This window comes from Canis lupus, chromosome 26 (assembly GCF_011100685.1).
Source record: "Canis lupus familiaris isolate Mischka breed German Shepherd chromosome 26, alternate assembly UU_Cfam_GSD_1.0, whole genome shotgun sequence".
In the NCBI taxonomy this organism is placed as follows: Eukaryota; Metazoa; Chordata; class Mammalia; order Carnivora; family Canidae; genus Canis; species Canis lupus.
The window spans coordinates 30,597,289-30,621,335 of record NC_049247.1 but is presented as its reverse complement, the minus strand read 5'-3'; the positions used below and the strand labels follow the sequence as shown (position 1 = coordinate 30,621,335).

General features: G+C 43.9%; 1 protein-coding gene across 1 annotated transcript; it reads left to right on the top strand.

Annotated features, from left to right (window-relative positions):
* The first annotated feature begins 12,600 nt into the window (after window positions 1-12,600).
* On the top strand, window positions 12,601-24,047 carry LOC608051 (tubulin alpha-3 chain). Its single transcript, XM_038575954.1, has 5 exons — window positions 12,601-12,748; window positions 20,013-20,235; window positions 21,128-21,276; window positions 21,594-22,274; window positions 23,659-24,047. Exons 1-5 carry the CDS (start codon window positions 12,746-12,748, stop codon window positions 23,953-23,955), a joined length of 1,353 nt encoding a protein of 450 aa, XP_038431882.1. The 5' UTR covers window positions 12,601-12,745; the 3' UTR covers window positions 23,956-24,047.

Sequence of the window (24,047 nt, the reverse complement as noted above, 5' to 3'; positions counted from 1 at the left end):
AATTGATATAAGTCAATTATATCTCAATAAAGCTGGAAAAAGAGATGTTTAGAATGAATTTAGCCAAAGAAATGCAAAACTTGCACACTGAGAACTACCAAACATCATTGAAAGAAGTTACAGAAGACCTAAATAAGTGGAAAGGCAGCCCATGTTCAAAGACTGGAAGATGATATTGTTAAGATGACATTACTCCCCAAATCTGTCTGCAGATGCAATGTAATACCTGTCAAAAGCCCAACTGCTTATTTTGCAGAAATTATCAATCTAATCCTAAAATCATATGGAAATGCAAGGGACTCAGAATAGCCAAAACAAATTTGAAATAGAAAAAACGTTGGAGGGGCATCTGGCTGGCTCAGGTGTGGAGCATGTGATTCTTGATCTTGGGGTTGTGAATTGGAGCCCCACATTGGGTGGAGAGATTACTTTAAATATTTTAAAAATCTTAAAAAAGAAAAGAACAAAGTCAGAGTACTAACACTTCTCGATTTCTAAACTGACTACAAAGCTATAGTATTCAATACAGTGTATTACAGAAAAAATAGACATGTGAATCAATGGAAAAGAACTGAAAATCCAGAAAGACAACTACTTAAATTTTACAAATTTAGGGATCCCTGGGTGACGCAGCGGTTTAGCGCCTGCCTTCGACCCAGGGCGCGATCCTGGAGACCCAGGATTGAATCCCACGTTGGGCTCCCGGTGCATGGAGCCTGCTTCTCCCTCTGCCTGTGTCTCTGCCTCTCTCTCTGTGTGTCTATCATGAATAAAAAAAAAAATTTTTTTTACAAATTTCTGTCCAATTTAAATCTATGGCAAAATGATTTTTTAAAAATAGGCTTTATTTTTTTAGAGCAGTTTTAGGTTCACAGCAAAGTTGCTGGAGTTCCCACACATCTGCTACCCCCACACATGTACAGCCCACCCCTTCCAACAATCTATACCCCCTATAGAGTGATGCTACATGTGTTATAATTGGGGAGCCTTCATTGATACATCATTATCACTCATGGCCCATGGTCTACATTAGAGTTCCCTCTTGATGTCCCACATTCTGTGGGTTTTGACCAATGTATTTGTATATCCACCATTATTGTATCATACAGAATTATTCCACCGTCCTAAAAATCCTCTGTGTTTTGCCGATTTCTCCTTTGCTCCATCCTAACCCCTGGCTGCCACTTATTGTTTCTGTTTCCATATTTTGCCTTTTCCCGGATGTCTTGTAGTTGGAATTATACAGTATGCAGCTTTTTTAGATTTTTTTTTCATTTCGTAATATGCATTTAAGATTCCCCCATGTCTTTTCATGGCTTGATAGCTCATTTCTTTTCAGTGCTGAGTAATATTACATTGTCTCAATGTACCATAGTTTATTTATCCATGCATGTACTGTAGGACACCTTGGTTGTTTCCCAGTTTGGGCAATTAGGAATAAAGCTACTTTAAACATCCATGACCAAATGCTGATGTGGACATAACTTGGAAACTCATTTGGGTGAATACAGGAATATCTTGGAGATACCGCAGGTTCGATTTCACTGAATAAAAAGAATAGCACAATAAAGCAAGTCAAATGAGATTTTTGGTTTCCCAGTGCATTTAAAAGTTATGTTTAAAAAAAAGTTATGTTTACACTACACTATGATTTATTAAGTGTGCAGCAACATTATGAAAAACAATGTACAGGGGATCCCGGGTGGCTCAGTGGTTTAGCACCTGCTTTTGGCCCAGGGTGTGATCCTGGGGTCCCAGGATCGAGTCCCACGTCGGGCTCCCGGCATGGAGCCTGCTTCTCCCTCCTCCTGTGTCTCTGCCCCTCTCTCTTTCTGTGTCTCTCACGAATAAAAAAAAAAAAAAAATTTCTTAAAAAAAAAAAAAAGAAAAACAACGTACATACTTTAATTAAAAACTACTAGGGGTAGCTTGGTGGCTCAGTCAATTAAGTGCCTGCCTTTGACTCAGGTCATGACCCCAGGATCCTGGGGTTGAGCCCCACATTGGGCTCCCTGCTCAGTGGGGAGTCTTTCTTCCTCTGTCTCTCCTACTCACCCTGCTTCTCTCTTTCTCTCTCTCTGCTAAATAAATAAAATCCTTTTAAAAATTTAAAAAAGAAAAAGTGCTTTATTGCTAAAATATGCTAAATATCATATGAACTTCCAGTGAGTCATTCTTTTGGCTGAAGGAGAGGGTCTTGCCTTGATGTTGATGGCTAGACCGACTAGGGTGGTGGTTGCTGAAGATTGGGATGACTGTGGCAATTTCTTAAAATAAGATGACATTAAGTTTGACACATTGATGGACTCTTCCTTCCACAATTTCTCTATAATGTGCACTACTGTTTGATAGCACTTTACCCCCACTAGAACTTTTTTCAAAATTGGAGTCAATCTGCTTGAACCCTGCCACTGTTTTATAAACTAAGTTTATGATATATTCTAGATCTTTTGTTGCCATTTCAACAATTTTCTTTTTTTAAAGATTTTATTTATTAATTTGAGAGAGAGAGAGAGAGAGAATAAGAGAGGGACCAGAGGGATAGGGACAAACGCTGAGCTCAGAGCCCAACATGGGACTCAATTCCATGACCCCAAGATCATGACCCCAGCTAAAATCAAGACTCAGCCACCCAACCAACTGAGCTATCCAGACACCCTGTCATTTCGACAATTTTCATAGCATCTTCACCAGTAGTAGATTCCATCTCAAGAAACCATTTTCTTTGCTTATCTGTAAGTAGCAACTCCTCATCCATTCAAGTTTTATCATGAAATTGCTGCAGTTTAGTCATATCTTCAGGCTCCCCTTCTAATTCTAGTTCTGTTGCTATTTCTACTACATCTGCAGTTACTTTCTCCACTGAGATCTTGAACTCAAAGTTATGTGTGAAGGCTGGAACGTACTTCTTCTAAACTACTGTTAGTGTTGATATTTTGACCTCTTCCCATGAATCAGAAATAGTTTTAATGATATCTAGGGTGGTGGATCTTTTCCACAAGGTTTTCTATTTATTCCACTTAGGCCCATCAATGGAATCACTATATCATTATCTATGGTAGTTATAGTTTTATTATATATATATATATATATATATATATATATATATATATATTTTTTTTTTTTTTAGATTTTATTTATTTGAGATGGGTACAGAGAGAGAGAAAGCTATGAACAGGGAGAAGGTCAGAGGGAGAGGGGTAAGCAGATTCCCTGCTGAGTGGGGAGCCCAAGGAGGGCTTGATCTCAGGACCCTGGAATCACGACCTGATCCAAAGGCAGAAGCTTAACTGACTGAGCCACCCAAGTGTCCCTGGAGTAGTACAGTACTTTCATCTTCCTTCAAGAGCTTTTCTTTTGCATTCTCAGCTTGGCTAACTGTGTGGTACAAGAGACCTAGGTTTTGGCCTATCTTGGCCTTGGACATGCCTTGCTTACTAAGCTTACTCATTTCTTCCTTTTGATTTAAAGGAAGAGATATGTGACTTTTCCTTTCACTTGAACACTTAGAGACCATTGCAAAGTTATTAATTGGCCTAATTTCAATATTGTTGTGTCTTAAGGAATAGGGAGGCATGAGAAGAGGGAGAGAGATGAGGAAACACTAGTTGGTAGAGCAGTAAGAACACACACAACATTTACTGATTAAGTTTGCCATCTCATATGGGCATGGTTTGTGGCACTCCATAACCATTACAATAGTACCATCAAAGATCACTGATGAGGGGCACCTGGATGACTCAGTGGTTGAGCATCTGCCTTTGGCTCGGTCATGATCCCAGGGTCCTGGGATAAAGTCTCATATCAGATGCCTCACAGGGAACCTGCTTCTCCCTCTGCCTGTGTCTTTGCCTCTCTCTGTGTCTCTCGTGAATAAATAAATAAAATATCTAAAAAAAAAGGTCACTATCACAGATCATCATAAAGGTATTATAATAACAAAAAAGTGAAATATTATGAGAATTGACAAAATGTGACAAGAGACACAAAGTGAGCAAATGTTGGGAAAATGGCACTGATAGACTTAATGAAGGGTAGTGATGCTCAATGCAATTTATACAATTTATAAAAAACTCAATACAGTGAAGTACAATAGAACAGGTACAGGTATACCTGTACCAGAGAATGTGATTCTTGAATCATATGATAAGAATAGGTTTAGTCTTTTTTTTCTTTAATTTTATTTATTTATTCATGAGAGACACACAGAGAGAGGCAGAGACATGGGCAGAGAGAGAAGCAGGCTCCCTACAAGGAGCCTAATGTGGAACTTGATGGTCAAGGCAGATGCTAAACCATTGAGCCACCCTGGTGCCCCTATGTTTAGTCTTTTAAGAAACTGCCAAACTATACCATTTTGCATTCTCACCACCAATGAACGAGAGTTCCTGTTCCTCAGTATCCTCAGCAACATTTGGTAATGTCAACATTTTGGATTTTTACCATTTTAATAGGTATGTAGTAGTATCTCTTTCTTTTAATTTGCAATTCCCTAATGACATAGGATGTTGAACATCTTTTCTTATGCTTATTTGTCATCTGTATATCTTTTTTGTCAGGTGTCTGTTCAGGTCTTTTTCCCATTTTAATCAGGTTGTTGGTTTTCTTATTGTAGAGTTTTAAGAGTTCTTTATATATTTTGGATAATAGCCTTTTATCATATATACGTTTTGCAAATATTTTCTCCTACTCTATGGCTTGTCTTCTTATTCTTTTGGTGGTTAATTGACTTTTGGCAATGGTTGCAAGTGAATTCAATGTGGGAAAAGAACAGTCTTTTCATTTTTTAGAAAGATTTTATTTATTTATTCATGAGAGACACAGAGAGAGAGGCAGAGACATAGACAGAAGGAGAAGCAGGGCCTATTCAGGGAGCTGGATGTGGGACTCAATCCCAGGACTCCAGGATCACGTCCTGAGCCAAAGGCAGACACTCAACCGCTGACCCACCCCGGTGTCCCAGGAATAGTTTTTTCAACAAACTATGCTGGCACAATTGGGTATCCACATGCAAATGAATGAAGTTGGATTCTTTACACCACTCACAAAAATTAACTCAAAATGAATTGAAGACCTAAATGTAAGAGCTGAAATTATAAAACTCTATTGTGATTTTGTTGAACTACATTTTAAAAAAAGATTTATTTGTTTATTTGAGAAGGAGGGAGAAAGGGAGAGCGAGAGTATCCAAGCAGGGGGTGGGGGAAGGTGCAGGGGAAAAGGGAGAAAGAAACTTAGGTGGACTGCGCTGAGGGCAAGGGGCTAGATTTCAGGACCCTGAGATCTTGACCTGAACTGAAACCAAGAACGGGACACTTAACCAGCTGGGCCATAGAGGCTCCCATTCACGTTTGTTAAGTAGAGCCCTGAAGACACTGGATGGTGAGTCTAGGTTCAACAGAAGACCATTTTAAAAATTGAAATAGAGATGTTTATTACTCACAGGTCCTAGAAGGAGTACATAGCATACCTCAAGGGGCCACACCAGGAGGTTAAGGCAGGGTGCAAGCAGAGTTCCATAGAACATGGGGTGCATGCCTTTATTAAGGTCTATAGTTGGAATGCTCTGAGATTCCCAGGCTAAGGCTCGATTTGTCAATTCAAACTCAAAAGAGAGAGTTTTGACAAACTTTGCATAGGCCTTATCTCAAGACTGAACAAGGGGAAGGCCCTGGGAGGGGCCGGGAGAATGCTTATAACAAAGACTATTAGCCGAGTCATATCAGGAACTTACATTTACTTGTGACTCTGTGGGCTGTTATCTAGGGCATACTCTTGTGAGGGGCCAGGATCAGTTTAAGGCCCCTGCAGGCTACTTAGCCACACAAAATAGTTGCTGAGGCAGCAACATTACGGACTAATTTAGATAAACTCACAACAAACTCTTAGAAGAAAACGTAAGAGTAAATCTTAATGACCATGGGTTAGGCAATGTTTTTTTAAATATGACACAAAAAGTTCAGGCAACCTAAGAAAAATATAGATAAACTGGACCTCATTAAAATTTAAAACTTCTGTGCTTAAAAGGACACCATCAAGAAAATGAAAAGGCGGGGCACCTGGGTGACTCAGTTGATTAAGCGTCTATCTTTGGCTCAGGTCATGATCTCGGGGTCCTGGAATCAGCCTTCATCAGGCTCCCTGCTCAGTGGAGACTGGTCCTTCTTCCACTGCTCCTCCCTCTTGTGCTCTCTCTCTCAACTAAATAAACAATCTTTTTTTTTTTTTTTTTTTTTTAGATTTTATTTATTTGTTCATGAGAGCTGCAGAGAGAGAGAGAGGCAGAGATATAGGCAGAGGGAGAAGCAGGCTCCCTGGGAGGAGCTCGATATGGGACTTGAGCAAGAAGCAGGACCCTGGGATCATGACCTAAGCCAAAGGCACTCAAGCACCTAGCCACCCAGGCACCCCAATAAATAAAAAATCTTAAAAAAAAAAGTGAAAAAGTCATAATTCACAGAATGGGAGAAAATATTTGCAAATCATTTATCTGGTAAGGGGGTTGTATCCAGAATATATAAAGAATTCTTACAACTCAACAATAAAAAGATAAATAGCCTAACTTAAAAATGAGTAAAGGGTGGGGGAGGGGCCAAAAACGAGTAAAGGATCAGTAATGGGGACAGATGGTAGCTATACTTGTGGTGAATATAGTATAATTTATAAGCTTTTCAAATCACTAAACTGTACACCTGAAATTGATGTACCATTGTGTGTCAACTCTGCTCAAACAATAAAAAAGAATATAAATATAGATGAGTAAATGATGTAAGGAGGCATTTCTCCAAAGAAAATATGCAAACATCCAATAAAAGCATGGAAAGATTATTATTTTTTTTTTTTACATGGAAAGATTTTTATCTGGCAGCCCGGGTGGCTCAGTGGTTTAGTGCCTCCTTCAGCCCAGGGTGTGATCCTGGAGACCTGGATCAAGTCCCACATCGGGCTCCCTGCATGGAGCCTGCTTCTCCTTCTGCCTGTGTCTTTGCCTCTCTCTCTGTGTGTGTCTCTCATGAATCAATAAATAAAATCTTAAAAAAAAAGAAAGATTCTTATCATCATTAGTCATTAGCAAGAAGCAAATAAAATCCAAAGTATGATGCCACACTTTGCACCCCCTAGGATGGCTCTTGTCAAAAAGTCAGGTCATAAAAAGTGTTGATGATGTGAAGTGGTTGGAACCCTCATACACTGCTGTGGGAATGTGGCATGGTGCAGCACCTTTGGAAAACTGCTGGCCACCTCCTCAAAATGTTAAACATGAAGTTACTGATGAGGGAGCAGAAGGCAAGCTGAGGACAACGCACAAGCTGACACCCTGCAACCCCTGTTTCCCACTCCCAGTGAGATATGTGTGACACTCCTCTGGCACTTCTGGCTGTCCGAAAACTAAGGGAAGGGAAAGACAAATGGTTCACTGACAGAGATCACAGTCCTGCAGGACATGAGTCTCCATCAGTTTACCAATGTCTTAGTGATTTATAAAGAAGCATTTTTATCAATAGCCAAAATTTCAGAAACCCATAGACCCCATTTCCTGGAGCCTTAACATCATCCTCCCCTCCATAATGATGTAGAAAATAAAGGCAGAAGGAAATGTAAAGAAAACTAAATTTCTTTATAACCTGCACCCCACTGACAAATACTTGAGACAGGTAGAGTCTAACTTTCCTCCTGAAAACTCCCAACTGTCTTAATGTTAATGCCTTACTAGAGGGGAAAACAACCTTAGCTTGACAATAGCCAGGACTGCAGGATCCTGAGAGTCTTCTCTAACAAATGAAAGTCCTTTTGGACACCTCCCACTTTCCTTACCTCCCCCATCTCATAATCAACCATTCCTCATAACCCCAGTATAGGCCCGCAGGTGTCTCTGTGCTTTAATCAAATCATCTTTTTTGCACCAAATACATCTCAAGAATTCTTTCTTGGCCATTGGCTCTGGACCCCCAACAACATACTCCAAAAACTACATTATTACTGTTTGATCCAGCCACCCTGTTCCTCAGTACATACCTGAGAAATGAAAACATGTATCCATACAAAACTTGCTTGTGAATTTTCAGTTCCATTACTCCTAATAGCCAAGAACTAGAAGCAATCCAAGTGTCCATCAACTGATAATGGACAAATAGAATGTGAAATAACCATTCAATGGAACATTATCTGCCCATTAGAACAAATAAAGAGGTGATACAACACTGATGAATCTTGAAAACATGATGCTAAGTGAAAGAAGCCAGTCACAAAAGACCACATATTGTACAATTTAATTTATATGAAAAGTCCAGAATAGGCAAAACCATAGAGACAGAGAATAGATTAGTGGTTTCTAAGGGATGAAGGGAGAGAATGAACACTAACAGGTACACACTTTCATTTTTGGGGGGTGATTAAAATTTTCTGAAATTAGATAGTGGTGAGGATTGCACAATTCCATGGATATACTAAAAACCACTGAAATACCATTTTCAGTTGGTGAGTATTATAGTATATGAATAAAGTATACATATAGTATTTGACTAAAGTTGTTATAAAAATAAAAGAGGGGCACCGGGGTGGCTTAGTGGTTGAGTGTCTGCCTTTGGCTCAGGTCATGATCCCGGGGTCCAGGGATCAAGTCCCACATCGGGTTCCCCTCAGGGAGCCAGCCCACTTCTCCCTCTGCCTATGTCTCTGTCTCTCTCTGTCTCCCATGAATGAATGGATAAATAAAATCTTTAAAAACGTAAAAATAAAATATAAATCACTCAACTTTTTCTAAGAAAGAACTCCAGGGGCAGGAAGGACTGAGTGCCCAGAGAAAGATGAAGCCTGGTGAATAGAGGAACAGAGAATGAATTCTGGAGACCATTATTCCTCCCCACAAATTGGTCCCTCCGCATTGCCTGACTCAAGTCAATGTATTATCCTTTTTTTTTAATTTTTTATTTATTTATGATAGTCACACACACACAGAGAGAGGCAGAGACACAGGCAGAGGGAGAAGCAGGCTCCATGCACCGGGAGCCTGACGTGGGATTCGATCCCGGGTCTCCAGGATCGCGCCCTGGGCCAAAGGCAGGTGCCAAACCGCTGCGCCACCCAGGGATCCCTTTAAGATTTATTTATTCTATTGAGAGAGAGAGAGAAAGAGCTAGTAGGAGAAAAAGAAGGAGGAGAGAATCTCAAGTAGACTCCATGCTGAGCAGGGAGCTCAACTGGAAGCTCGATCCCAGGACCCTGAGATCATGACCTGAGCTGAAGTCAGACACTTAGTTGACTGAGCCACCCAGGCACCTGGCCAGGCATTACTCTTAATCACTGAGTCTATATGGCTCATGTGACCCAGGATGTCCCTCTGTCCTTCTGTCTTTTGTTAGTATCCATGGGATTGCTCAGATCAGCTCATTTATTTTGGTAGTCCAGGCCCTCCCCAATTTCTGAGAGTCCTTTGAGGGGTGAGGATGGGGACAAAAGAAATCTCCAATTTCTCCCAAGTCAGTCCTTAATGCTATCATTTCCTTTACTTTTGTCCATCTCCTGCAGCTTCTGTCCTTTCTGTCCCTACAATGGACACTCCCTTTCCCCAGGCTGCTATTCTCCTCAGGGCCAAATGTAGCCCAAACCCTCCATTCAAAGCCCAACAGCATGTTGCCCCATATTATCTCTCCAAAATTATCCCCCAAACTCCTCACCAATGGAAGTCATGTCTGTCCCTGTCCACTCCAGCCCTTACCAGGGGTGCATCTTCCCAGCTCCCTTCATTTCCTATCAGTTTCTCTGTCCAAAATTGATCCTGGTTCCATGCACCCACTATGTTAGGCTTCCCTGGGAAGAGTCCCAAATATGGCTTTCCAAACACCACTTCCTGGAAACCCCAGCTAGCTGCCTGACTGGGATGAGGAAAAAACCTGTTTTCTGAGTTGCTATCTAGGCAAGATAACTCTGTTCATAAGCTCCAGCTTTAGTTACCCCTCTACCCCAATTAAAAAAAGATTTTATTTATTCATGAGAGACACAGAAAGAGAGGCAGAGACATAGGCAGAGGGAGAAGCAGGCTCCATGCAGGGAGCCCGATGTAGGACTTGATCCCAGGACCCCTGAGCTGAAGGCAGACACTCAACCACTGAGCCACCCAGGCACCCCTACCCCACACCTTTTAAAAATATCCACCAAGGGCACCTGGGTGGCTCAGTAAAGTGTCCAACTCGATTTTGGCCTCAGGTCATGATCTCAGGCTCTTGAGATCAGGCCAGTGTCAGACTCCAGAACCAGAGAGGAGCTGGCTTCAGGATTCTCTCTCTTCCTCTGCCCTTCCTCCCCGTCAAATAAATAAATCTTTAAAACATTTATTTATGTATAAATAATATTTATTATAATTATATTTAAACATATATTTTAAATATGTATTTTATAGAAATATATTATGTGTACATATATGTATATATGTGCATATATATATATATATAATAAAAATATCTACTGAAAATTTAATCTGGGAAAAGTTAGTGACCTTTACCACAACCACCTTATGAGTCATAGGTGCTTGCTACCCTGCTCCCTATCTCCTGGTGTGTTGTGACCCTAGACAGAGGACTTGTCCTTCCTTACCCCACACCCCGACCCTGCCGCCACTCAGTTGTGCTCCCACACAAGTAATAAGTCTTGTGATTCTTCCTTTGTGTGGGTATACTGAAACTGCCCCTTGGATCAAAACGACTCTTTGGGTCTCACTTTTCCAAAGGGGGAGCTTAAATATTGAGGGAGCTACCTGTCATTCCCCTGTGTGTGTGGCTCATGGCCTTACCTTAGTCATCAGGTCATATCTACATAAGACATAGAGAGAGAGAGAGAGACAGGCAGAGACACAGGCAGAGGGAGAAGCAGGTTCCATGCAGGGAGCCTGATGGGGAAGCCTGACGTGGGACTTGATCCCGGGTCCCTGGAATCACACCCTGGGCCAAAGGTGGCACTAAACCATTGAGCCACCTGGGCTGCCCTATTTATTATTTTTTAAAGCAGTCTCCATACCCAAAGTGGGGCTGGAACTCACCACCCCAAGATCAAGAGTCACATGTTCCAGTGACTGAGCCAGCAAGGCACCTCTAACATATTCTTAATTCAACACACCACCTTGGGCTTCTCAACACACTAGTTCTTCTTACCTCCAGACCACACTCTATCTGAATTCTGCCAAAGCAAGAAGGGAGTATGGAGCTGAAGAATTGTTCCTACTGAATGCATGGTAGAGGTGTTGCTCAAACCCAGACCATTGGAACTGCCACTGTGAATATTACCTCATCCCTTCATTGACCTAGAAGCGGTAGGCAAGGCAGGAAATCTGCATTTTGCATCTGCATTTAAAAAAAATTTAGGTTATATTTATAAATTATTATAATGTAATTTATGTTCATAATTTATTATATATACCTTGTATTTATTTATTTATATTCTCAACTTTTAACTCCTTTTTGGTCCTGCCTTCTTTTTTTTTTTTTAAAGGATTTATTTATTTATTTATGCATTATAGACACACACAGAGAGAGAGAGAGGCAGAGACACAGGCAGAGGGAGAAACAGGCTCCATGCCAGGAGCCTGACCTAGGACTCGATCCCGGGACTCCAGGATCGCGCCCTGGGCCAAAGGCAGGCGCTAAACCTCTGAGCCACCCAGGGATCCCCCAAAGGCAGACACTTAACCACTGAGCCACTCAGGTGTCCTTTAGGTAGTACTTAGAAGAGCCAAGAGAAGGGGCACTTGTCTTTTGTAGGGTAAACACAGACTTTTCCATGGACCAGCAGCAGGAATTGGGTAGTGAATGGAGGGCTCAGCCTCCCTTCCAGGAACCTTGCAAATCTGTGTCCTTTCATCAAGGTGTGTGAGTGGGGGTGGGCGAGTAATTCCTTGGCTTTCTGCATTGTGGGGCCTCCCGCCCCGGTCCTCCCCCTGAGGCCTCATGCGTCCTCTAAATGGCCAGTCTGTGCATCTGCGGCTGGTTTCCAACCCAGTAAAGCCAGATTCCTCAATCTAGCCACGGTCGTGCAGACCCCACCCACAGCCTTCAATGTCACCCTCTTCGCTGCAGTCCAAGGGCCTCTGGCTGAGTCTTGCAACTCTCAGACCTCCCTGTCGCTCTGCCCCTGCCACCTACTACTCCTCTTAAAAATTCTTACCGGCCCAGGATACTAACATCGGCATAGGTAAAAGGCTGCTAACAAAATAACCCTTAAATGTATCTGCTCAAGCTTAAGTCTGCAAACCCCTTTCACCCTTAACAGCTCTTGTCACTTCCAATACCCTTGCACAAGTCAAAACGAAAACGTCCGAAGACTACATTTTACAGATGAACATGTAGGGCTCGGGGCGGGGTGGGGGGGAGGTGTAAGCTGTTACTGCAAGGCCTCCACCCCTCATTAGGGACGCCCTGCGGCCACCGCTCCACGGCTGCTCGGTGGCATGAGCCCCGCGGGTTCCCGCCAACGTTGCAAGCGACACTCAGCCACTGCGTTCCCGCCACCAGGTCGCGGCTTCCCGCCCAAAGTGACGACCAATCAAAAGCGACCTCGCCGGTCAAGAAAATGGCCAATCACGCTTGAGGTTCCTGCCTGGAACCCGCCCCCCCCAAGCGGTCGGAACCAATAGCATTCGCTCGAGCAGCGAGCCAATCAGGATGCGGAGCGTGGCGTGGCCTGCAAGCAGTTGGGCGCGTGGCGTGGCACAGAGAGGAAGTGGAGCCCGGCGTGCGACCAGGAGGCAAACACCATGGTATGGCGGGTGGCCTCGGGCGGGGGCGGGGGGCAGGCCCAAATGGCAGTGGGGCGCGGGGGGGGGGGGGGGGGCTAACGCGGCAGCTCCGGGACGCTTGTGTCACCTGGGAGTGGCACCCGCAGCGCTGGCCCTTCCCGACTCTTTCTTCCTGGAGCAACCCAAGTGCTGCACTCGAGTTCTCCGACTTGTGTCTCCTACTTGTGGGCTCACGAGGGGGCACGGGTAGGCAGTATTACAGCGTCCTGAAATAAGAATGGTAGAAAACACTAGATGCTGAAAAATCTTGCTTCCTCTGTTAAATGGGGTATTTATTTATTTATTTAGGTTGGTTTATACTTAGAATTTTCTTAGAGCAAAACCAAGCAAACAGGAACAGACTTGCTCATATTCCCCTTCTTGCGCCAGAAAAAGCACACAGTGCACACTCTTGCACTTTGTTTTTGCATTGCACAAAAAAATCCAGTGCCCTCCATATCGCCGTACAAAGATCTTCATTGTTTACGGCTGCATAGTATTCGAGTGTGTGGCTGTAGATTATACAACCTGTTCGGGGTCCCTGGATGCTTGGACTTTTATCCCAGTCTTTTGTACATGGAGCTGCGATGAGTAATCTGCACGTGCTGTTTCTTGTTTCTTTTTTTTTTTTTTTTATGAGTAATCTGTGCATGTGCTGTTTCTTGTTTCTTTTTTTTTTTATTTTTTTTAAAATTTATTTATGATAGTCACAGAGAGAGAGAGAGGCAGAGACACAGGCAGAGGGAGAAGCAGGCTCCATGCACCGGGAGCCCGAAGTGGGATTCGATCCCGGGTCTCCAGGATCGCGCCCTGGGCCAAAGGCAGGCTCCAAACCGCTGCGCCACCCAGGGATCCCTGTTTCTTGTTTCTTACCTAATGTAGGTGTGCATGCGGTGCCAGGAGTGCATGGCTGTGGTTTTGTAGATCTTGCCAGATTCTCTTCCATTGGCAATACACGAGAATTCGTGTCCTCCCACAGCAGGCTAGGCTTCTGTCTTTCCCTTTTTTAAATATTTATTTATTCATGAGAGACACACACACACACAGAGACAGGAGAAGCAGGCTCCATGCAGGGAGCCCGCTGCGGGACTCAATCCTGGATCCTGGTATCACACCCTGACCCGAAGGCAGATACCCAACTGCTGAGCCACCCAGGCAGCCCACAGGCTTCTGTCTTTAATTCATGCATTTTTATATCCTCATTCATAGATTTACTATGTAGTTGTTAACACATTAATAGTTTACACATCAGTTGAACCCAGCCAACACCTGTGTCATTATGCATTTCCAAATAATGTGCTTATTTGGAAGACAAATAAGCAGTGCCCAAGAAGGACAGCCTTAGGTGGAGAGCCACCAAAACAGTCCTCCAACAGGAGTTCATGTGGTCCAGTTCAAGTGTCACTTAACTGAGGCTGAGAGCTCATCCTGTTTCCTCTCCTGATTACTGTGGTAGCTTCCGAACTTTATATATGTGTGTGTCTGTGTATAACCATATATACAAACTATATCATAATTTACTATATAATAATTCATACTGACCTCTGCATTCTCCCTTTGTAAAAGTTGTTTTGAGGCTTCTCTTATCAGTCATTGCACAGCGTGAAATCAAGCTGCTCAAATGAATTACTTGTAGAAGTGAATTATTTTAAGTATAAAGGAAAGCTATCTTCTGTTACCAGACAGGTAAAAGAAAGCGTTAAGATTAGGAGATAATTTGTGCATTTCATTATTTTCAGGAGCTTTTTTTTTTTTTTTTTAGCTAAGGCTTCATCTTAAGAAATAAAAACACCTTCATACCTTCATTAATACTTTCAGAGAGCTATTCCACCATTGTTGTTTGATACGATAGAGTCTTCTTAAGTTGAAATGCCTAAAATTTGATTTTTAAAGTTCATAGTAATTGAACCAACTAAATTAGGAAACTTCCGGGGAGGGAGAGGTGGTGACAAGTTGTTGTGAATATAACCTAAAAGAACTTAACATTGATATTCTCTGAGAAAATATTGGCTGTCCTAGGTACTTTGTTAGAAGGGTTTGTGTCTGAAGATGAATTTAGTAGAGGGTCATCTGGGTGGCTCAGTTGCAAACGTCTGCCTTTGGCTCAGGTCATGATCCTAGAGTCCTAGGATCAAGCCCCATGTCGGTATCCCCGCACAGTGGGATATGTGCAGGTACATGCTCTCTGTCTCTCAAATAAATAAATAAATAAAATCTTAAAAAGAATTTAATGGGAATCCCAGCATCAGAAATTAGGTTTAAAATCCTACTTTGGGGATGCCTGGGTGGCTTAGCAGTTGAGCATCTGCCTTTTACTTGGGGCAGGAACCCAGGGTCCGGATTGAGTCCCGACATCGGGTGCCCTGTGGGGAGCCTGCTTCTCTCTCTGCCTCTCTCTGTGTCTCTCATGAATAAATAAATCTTAAAAAAAATAAAATCCTACTTTGTGCATCCCTGAGCCTCATCACCAAGTTTAGTATCTTCTGGAGAATTTGTCCCTGCCTCTAAAGGCAATTTTTTTTTTTTTTTTTTTTGGGCTCAGTGTTGCAGTTTGGTTGGAATCAGAATTAGACCATCAGCTGTGATTTAGGCCCTTGTAGTAAAACAAGACCAGAAGCCAAGTTTGGGGGCTTCAGAGCTTCAATTCTAAAGATTAGGAGATGACAGTGCTAGGTTAGGAAATTAGAAACAACTTGAAATTGTTTGAGATTTCTGAACTGTAATGTGATCATAATTAGATGATAGGAAAATAATACCCATAGTTAAAATGATCTGGGCTTGTTGTCAGGAGTGCTGGGGGTGGAGGCAGCTGAGGGTTTTGGCCTTGCTGTTCAGGGGTGTGGTAATGGTGATTGGTGGCAGGAGCATGGCTGCTCAGGGCTCTGGGGTCCACTCTCCCCTCCCACTACAGACCAAACTCTTACTGGAATTATTTGGAATTTATTTAGACTTGTCTTATGGTTGACAGAGAATGTGGTCTACTTGGCAAATGTTTCCTGTGCGTATAAGAATGTGTATCCTGCTGTGTGGATTGGAGTATTTTCTAATGTAATTTAGATCGGTATTGTTGATAGTGTTGTCCAGGTCTTCTCTACCCTGACTGATGTCTATCTAGTTGAATCAGTTATTGAGAGAATGTCGAAGTCTTTGATTGTGGATTGTCTGTTCACCTTTCAGTTCTGTTTTTCTTTGTATATTTTGAAGTTCTGTATCAAGAAGCTGTGGTTCTAATAGTACGTAACCATTATGGATTATTATGCTTTTCCTGTTGAATTGGTCCCTTTATCATTATGAAATGACCCTCTTTCTTTAGTAAAATTCTTTGCTTTGAAAGCCACAGTGTTGGTCCTGGGCTTTGCTATCCCTGCTGTCCACCACCAGGCTGAGTGCCTTGTTCACCTGGGCTCCCTGTGAGCAATGTGCTGTCAGCCAGGTGTGACCCAGGCTGCCTCCTCACCAGGGAGAATGCTGAGAACGTAGAGACTGTAAGTTCCCACTAGTACACTCAGCAGTGGGATGGAGCCCACTGGTGCTCTTGGAGAAGTGGGAGATGAGTGGCAGAGTGGAAGGTTCCAGACTCGCCACCTTGTCCCTGTATGCCTGAGCGATGTCACTGCCCTGCTGTGTGCCTGTGCACTCCTCCCAGCCCTGCTGCCCAGCCTCATCCAGGGTGGTATTTCCTTTTAACTTGCTTGGAGAGAGGGCTCAGCCTGTTCAGCGTCTGCCATCAGCTCGGGTCATGATCTTGCGCTCTTGGGATGGAGCCCCACATCAGGCTCTGCTGTCAGGCAGTCTACTTCTGCCTCTGTGCTCTCTCTCTCTCTCAAATAAATAAAATCTTTAAAATAAATAAATAAACTTGCTTGGAGGAACACCTGGAAGCTTGCCTGTCCCATCCATCCCAGCTCCCTTCTTCTAGGCCAAGGTCAGTCTACGCTAATAGCAAGCAGTGTCAGCATAAAATAAAATGAAATAAAAACTGTACTGTTCATCTAGCCCCTCTAGCTTGCCTTTGGTTTAGGCTTAGCATGGTATATATTTTCAATACTTTACTTTCTAACCCATCTTTGGGCTTCCTATAGTTGGTTTATAGTTAGGTCTTGCTTTTTCTCTGACAATCTGCCTGTTAATTAGATATTTACATTTAATTTGTAACGATGTTTACTGTGATTATTGGTAGGGTTGGGTATAAATCGACCACGTTGCTGCTTGTTTTCTGTTTATCTCCTGTTTGTTCCCTCTTTCCTCTCTTTTCCTGCCTCTTTTGGATTATTTTTATGATTCCATGTTATCTTTTTTTATTACTTTTGTGACTGTACCTCTTCATTTTATTTTTTTTGTGGTTGTTTTGGGGATTATAGAGCACATCCTCAGTCTGTCGCAGTCTGCTTTCAAGTGATATTATACTACGTCCCAGCAAAATACTTACATTTTTCCTCCTTGGCCTCTGTGCTACTATTGGTCATATTTTAGTTTTTTTAAAGATTTTATTTATTTATTCATGAGAGACACTGAGAGAGAGGGGCAGGGACACAGGCAGAGGGAGAAGCAGGCTCCACACAGGAATCCCGACGTGGGACTCAATCCCAGGACTCCAGGATCACGCCTTGGGCCATAGGCAGGCACTAAACCACTAAGCCTCCCAGGCATCCCATATTTTAATTTTATATGAGCTATAAACCCCACAATAAATCATTGTTTTTGCTTTAATGTTCAATTATATTTTTAAAATACAATAAAAAGTCTTTTATGTTTGCCCACATGTTTAGCAGTTTTGGAGTTGTTTATTGCTTTGTGTAGTTCGAATTTTCCATCTAGTATTTTCCTTCTCTAGTTAATTCTTTTAACATTTCTTATAATAGTGATCTGCTGATTATTCATTCCCTCAGTTTTTGAATGGTGAAGTATTTTTCCTCTCTCTCTGTCTCTCTTAGTTTCATTGAGCTGTCAGGGTCATAAAATAAAAACAAAGTGTATAGTTTGACAAGGTTTAACAGTTATGTATTTTTTAACTCAGTCAAATTTGATCTATTGTTGTGTTGTAATTACTGACCGGTTAGTATTTCTGTAAAGTTTTTATTTTAGAAAACTGACAATTACATGGTTAAACTTCTCAATGCAATAAAATCCAAAGTATTTATTTATTTTTAAAGATTTTATTTATTTATTTGACAGGGAGAGAGAGCATAAGCAGGGGGACCAGCAGGCAGAGGAAGAAGCAAGGAGCCCAGTGTGGGGCTTGATCCCAGAACCCTGGGATCATGATCTGAGCCAAAGGCAGATGCTTAACCAACTGAGCCACCCAGGCGTCCACAGACAAAATATTGTATTTTATTTTTTAAAAAGATTTTACTTATTTTTTCATGAGAGACACAGAGAGAGAGGCAGAGACACAGACACAGAGAGAAGCAGGCTCCATGCTGGGACCCCAATGCAGGACTCGATCCCAGGAGTCTGGGATCACGCCCTTGAGCTGAAGGCAGGCGCCAAACCGCCGAGCCACCCAGGGATCCCCTGAGACAAAATATTTTATAACAAGTCTTTCAATACACTGATCTTTCAGCAATGCAGAGGCTCTCCCTATGTTCTTATTTTTTTTTTTAAGATTTAACATTTATTAACATTGATAATCCACAAAACCACCACCTCAATAAAGATAATAAAACTCTCATTACCCCCAAAAGTTTCCTCCTACCCCTTTGAAAATCCTCCCTCTTGCCACTCCTGCCCCACTACTAATCTACTTAAATGTATTTCTAGAATTTTATATATATGGAATCATTGAGTTCATTTATTGCTGTTTGAATTCCACCTCATACTATAATTGTTTTTGAGATTCAACCACTTGTTGCTGAATATCACCTTTTTTTGTGATAAAATAAATACACATGGCACCAAATTTACTGTTTTAACTACTTAAGTATAATTCGGTCACATTAAGTATATTCATATGTTCTGTGTCACCGCTTCTATTCTAGAACTTTTCTATCATCCTTACATCTTTTCCTCTGTGATACATAATTAGCTATTAATTCTATCCAGTGTATTTTGCATTTCAGGTATTCTTTTTTATCATTAGCAGTTTGATTTAGGTCTTTTTTATATCTCTCATTTTCTTCTCTACCTTCCTGGGATATGGATAGGTATGTAACAACTATTTTAATGTCCTTGTCTACTAGTTCTGTCATCTCTGTCACTTATGGGTCAGTTTGTATTGATTATTTTTTCTTTTCATGTGGTCATATATTCTGTGTATGTGTGTGTGCGTGTGTGCGCGGGCACGTGCTTATACCTGGTAAGTTTAGATTGACATTAAAAGTGAGCCTTTAGTGTAGGTCTCATTTGGTCCCACTACTAAAGGGAGGGCTCCCCTTAGTGCTTTGTGACTAAGGAGGCCTTTCCCTCAAGACGCCTGTGAGCTCAAGAGTCCCTCACACATGGGTGCTGAGTGCTACTCCACTGTGGACTCAAGTGGGACTCTTTGCTGACATCCACAGAGCTCTTTCTGTGCAACTCTCTCCCCTCCACTATTAGTGACATGGTTTCTAGATACCTTAGCCTCCTTGAACACTGAATTCTCTCTCAACCTGGGGAGATCCCTGGGCATTGGGTTTCTGCCCCTTCCCCCAAATGTAGCCTGGAAACTCCCCAGCACATTGTCTGGGAGCAATGCTAAGGCTTACATTGTCTGAATCACTGTCTTGTATTGCCTGTTGTCCAATGACTATAAAGTGTTATTTCATATATTTTGTCTGATTTTCTTTTTTTTTAAATTTATTTATTATTATTATTTTTTTAATTTACGATAGTCACACAGAGAGAGAGAGAGAGAGAGAGGCAGAGACACAGGCAGAGGGAGAAGCAGGCTCCATGCACCGGGAGCCCGACGTGGGATTCGATCCCGGGTCTCCAGGATCGCGCCCTGGGCCAAAGGCAGGCGCCAAACCGCTGCGCCACCCAGGGATCCCTGTTTACCAGTTTTTAACATTGCTTATGGCTTGGAAGACTAATTTACCATGGTTCTATTACTATTCATAGTTTAAGTGTATGTCTATCTATGTTATATAGATAAGTGTTCAGATATAAGTATCATTGAAAGCTCATGAGATATAATGTCTGAGGAGATCTTAAGACAACAAAATATTTTAGAAAGACTAACTTAAGATGTTTGGTTTCATTTGCATGCTATATAGTGTTGATTGCCTTGAAGACAAGGGGGTCTCAATGCTTCTGTTCTGGTCCCCAGCGCGAGTGCATCTCTATCCACGTGGGGCAGGCAGGTGTCCAGATCGGCAATGCCTGCTGGGAACTGTACTGCCTTGAACATGGAATTCAGCCTGATGGTCAAATGCCAAGTGACAAAACCATCGGCGGTGGGGATGACTCGTTCAACACGTTCTTCAGCGAGACTGGGGCTGGCAAGCATGTGCCCAGAGCAGTGTTTGTGGACCTGGAACCCACCGTGGTCGGTAGGTCCTGGGGCACTTGGCGGCTTTGCTGGGAGAGTGGGGGAGCCTCCCTGAAGCCCCATCCATGTCCCCTGTGCTCCTTCGAATCCTTCTACAGAAAGGATGGGACGTACAAGTGTATGCCCGTGGCTGTGTTAGGTGAGAAACCACGGGGTTAGTGCTTAAAGTGTCCTTGACACCGAGGCTCCTAATTTAGGAGAACCTAAAGTACAGACCAAAGATGGGCTGGGACTAGATTCACTCGTGGCCGCCTCAGAGCCAGGCGGGTGGCTATGTAGACCCCACCTGCAGGGTGCCCAGTCACCGGCCCCGCCCTGACTCTGCACACATCTGATGCAGGTGCACAAGAGTCTTGACCTGCATCTTAGACATAGAAGGTAACTAGAGAAGATTCGTTGGGATCCTGCAGATTAGAAGCCTGAGCTGGTTCCCAGGGAGATCTACAAAGAGAGAGCACCTTCAGTGGCCACCCAGGAGAAGACAATGTCACCCTGAAGTGTGAGGCGCAGGCCACATAGGGTGCCCCAATGGGACTTCCTGGCAAAGTGCTGCTGACGTGGTGACTGTCCAGGATGTAAGGGATTTTTTAGTTAGACTCTTGGATGTAGCTCCAGATCTGAAGAAATAATTTCATGGGTGAGGGTGTGAGTGGTTTCCCTTCTTTGGGAACCAGTCAGATTGGACTTGGTATCTCCAGCTGATGTGACCTACTAGAGCCATAGATTGCAGCTGTGGTCTGCATGTTGCACAGACATTTTCTATGAGACCCTGATGCTGCTGCCCCCCAAGGAACAGCATGTGCTTGGTAGATCCAAAGGGTCCCCGAATCTATCCCCCTTGGCGAGTTAACAACAGGCCTTGAAGACCCACTGCCCACGTGTCCTCTTTGCAGATGAAGTGCGCACGGGGACCTACAGGCAGCTCTTCCACCCAGAGCAGCTGATCACCGGGAAGGAGGATGCAGCCAATAATTACGCCAGAGGCCATTACACCATCGGCAAGGAGATCGTCGACCTGGTCCTGGACCGGATCCGGAAACTGGTAAGAGGGCGCTAAGGAAGCTTCTTGTGGGTGTTGCCCTGGACAGGAGGGTGGGCAGGAGATGACTTTGACAAAACCCCAGGCCAGAATCTCGAGTCCACATCTTCCTTCGCATGTGGCTTCAGTGCCTCCTCCATCACCCATCCGTCTTAACATCTGCCCCGCTCTTTGCTTCTGAGCATCACGCGGGTGCCCTGTGGACGGTTTGAATGCGTGGTGTCCTGCAGAGGGAAAGAGAAGTGACTCTGGGTCATCGGAGGCTGGTGGTGCGGCTCCTTCCCCGGCGGCACTGACTCTCGGTCCGTGATTTCTCTCAGGCGGATCTGTGCACAGGGCTGCAGGGCTTCCTCATCTTCCACAGTTTCGGGGGCGGCACCGGCTCTGGGTTTGCATCACTGCTCATGGAGCGGCTGTCGGTGGACTACGGCAAGAAGTCCAAGCTGGAATTTGCCATCTACCCGGCTCCCCAGGTGTCCACGGCCGTGGTGGAGCCCTACAACTCCATCCTGACCACCCACACCACCCTGGAGCATTCCGACTGTGCCTTCATGGTGGACAACGAGGCCATCTACGACATATGTCGGCGCAACCTGGATATCGAGCGGCCCACGTACACCAACCTCAATCGTCTGATCGGGCAGATCGTGTCCTCCATCACAGCCTCCCTGCGATTCGATGGGGCCCTGAACGTCGACTTGACGGAATTCCAGACCAACCTGGTCCCGTACCCCCGCATCCACTTCCCCCTGGCCACCTATGCCCCGGTCATCTCAGCCGAGAAGGCCTACCACGAGCAGCTGTCCGTGGCCGAGATCACCAATGCCTGCTTCGAGCCGGCCAACCAGATGGTCAAGTGTGACCCTCGGCACGGCAAGTACATGGCCTGCTGCATGTTGTACAGGGGGGACGTGGTCCCGAAAGATGTCAACGCGGCCATCGCCACCATCAAGACCAAGCGCACCATCCAGTTTGTGGATTGGTGCCCGACTGGATTTAAGGTAGGACTGGGTGATGATGTGAGGTTTCCCCCGTCAGGGGCAGCCGACCAAGTACAGAAGGCCTTTTGTGGAGAATACCTCTGATCCATGGCAGCCAGCCCCTGGTCATCTGAGCCCGGGTGATAATTTATTCAGTGGGGCCTTTTGAACTTCCTTCCTTAGTTATCACACTGTATACATGTGATGAGAATTTTTTTTAACTTCAAACAGGAAATTTTTAGAACCAATTTTTGTTTCCTCTTTTGGGTGGTTAATTTGTGTGGAAAATGTAGTTTGGGTTTAGAAATGCAGAAATTTTGGAAGCATTTTGAGAATTTATGTGGATATTTTAAATTGGGGCATTAATACAAACATTGCTGTCGCTAAACACTTCATTCCACTGGCACATACAAGTTAAACCCAATCTAAATATCGCATGCAATATTTGATTTAGAGAAAAACTGTCATGTTTTTGGGGAAAAAATGATGCTATATTTATTTCTCTTTTGGTAAACTTAGCAATTCTGACCTGAGTTTGCCTCCAGCATAGTTTGTAGCCACCTTCCATTTGATACAGGATAGGAAACTTGATGTCACTTTGCAGCTTTATCCATAGTTTAAAAGTAAACCCTATCAAGGCTTTCCATCATAAAATTTCATGTGAACACAGCCACACCTGTTTACTGATGTGCTGTTGTGGCTGCTTTGTGCTACAAAGACTGAAGTAATTGTGACAGAGACCATGTGGCCCCGCCAGCCTAGAATACGTACTGTCTTGCCCTTGACGTTCTAAGTGACCCTGTGTATTGCTACCCAAACCTCTGTCCTCTGGTTTAGAAATTTGGAATGCCTCTCCTTTGGTCTCAGCCCTGGATTATCACCCCCTTTCTTCTATTAGCACACCTAGGCCACCTCCTGTTGCAGTGGTAGCAGCAGTCCTCAGACCTCTGACAGGAATCCTGTTGTCCTGGATTCACAGGCTAGCTCTCTCAATGGGAGACCGGGGTGGCAGGATGATCTCCCCTCATAATAAAACCATAGTGCTGTGACTCGAGCAGAAGAGGTTTCAGCTACAGCAATGAATCCTCGTCTGTAGAATCCTATGGAGAAAATGCCATCTAAGGCATACAAAGCATTATTCCTTTTTAGAAGAAACCATCCTGTTACCTGAGCACCTCACATGGCTCAGAGGCTGGGACACAGCCCTTCAGGCAGCTTGGAACCGAGCCAGGCTGGCTGGCCCCTTTTTCCCTGTTGTCCTTGTCTAGAAACCAGCACCCTGCTCGCCTGACACTTTGCCTGGCACAAAGAAGGCACTTGCAGGTCTCCTGTTTGCATGAAAGCACCCACCGTTTCTGGGTTTGACTGAAGCTTCACAGTCTGCCTTCTTCCTTTTCTCTGGCAGGTGGGCATCAACTACCAGCCCCCCACTGTCGTCCCCGGGGGTGACCTGGCCAAGGTGCAGCGGGCCGTGTGCATGCTGAGCAACACTACCGCCATCGCCGAGGCCTGGGCCCGCCTGGACCATAAGTTTGACCTCATGTATGCAAAGCGAGCCTTTGTGCACTGGTATGTGGGGGAAGGCATGGAGGAAGGGGAGTTCTCCGAGGCCCGGGAGGACCTGGCAGCCCTGGAGAAAGATTATGAAGAGGTGGGCGTGGATTCCGTGGAAGCAGAGGCTGAAGAAGGCGAAGAATACTGACCGGAGCGGAGCTGGCAACCATCTCTTTGTATCGCCCCCACTATAACATTACGAGATAGGTTTACCTATTAAAGTTTCTGTTTGAAGCATCA

Excerpts from the sequence above, each read along its gene's own strand:
- LOC608051 (XM_038575954.1), top strand. Across the intron at positions 20,236-21,127 it reads CCTGGAACCCACCGTGGTCG|ATGAAGTGCGCACGGGGACC; the intron begins GTAGGTCCTGGG and ends TCCTCTTTGCAG. Across the intron at positions 21,277-21,593 it reads TGGACCGGATCCGGAAACTG|GCGGATCTGTGCACAGGGCT; the intron begins GTAAGAGGGCGC and ends GATTTCTCTCAG.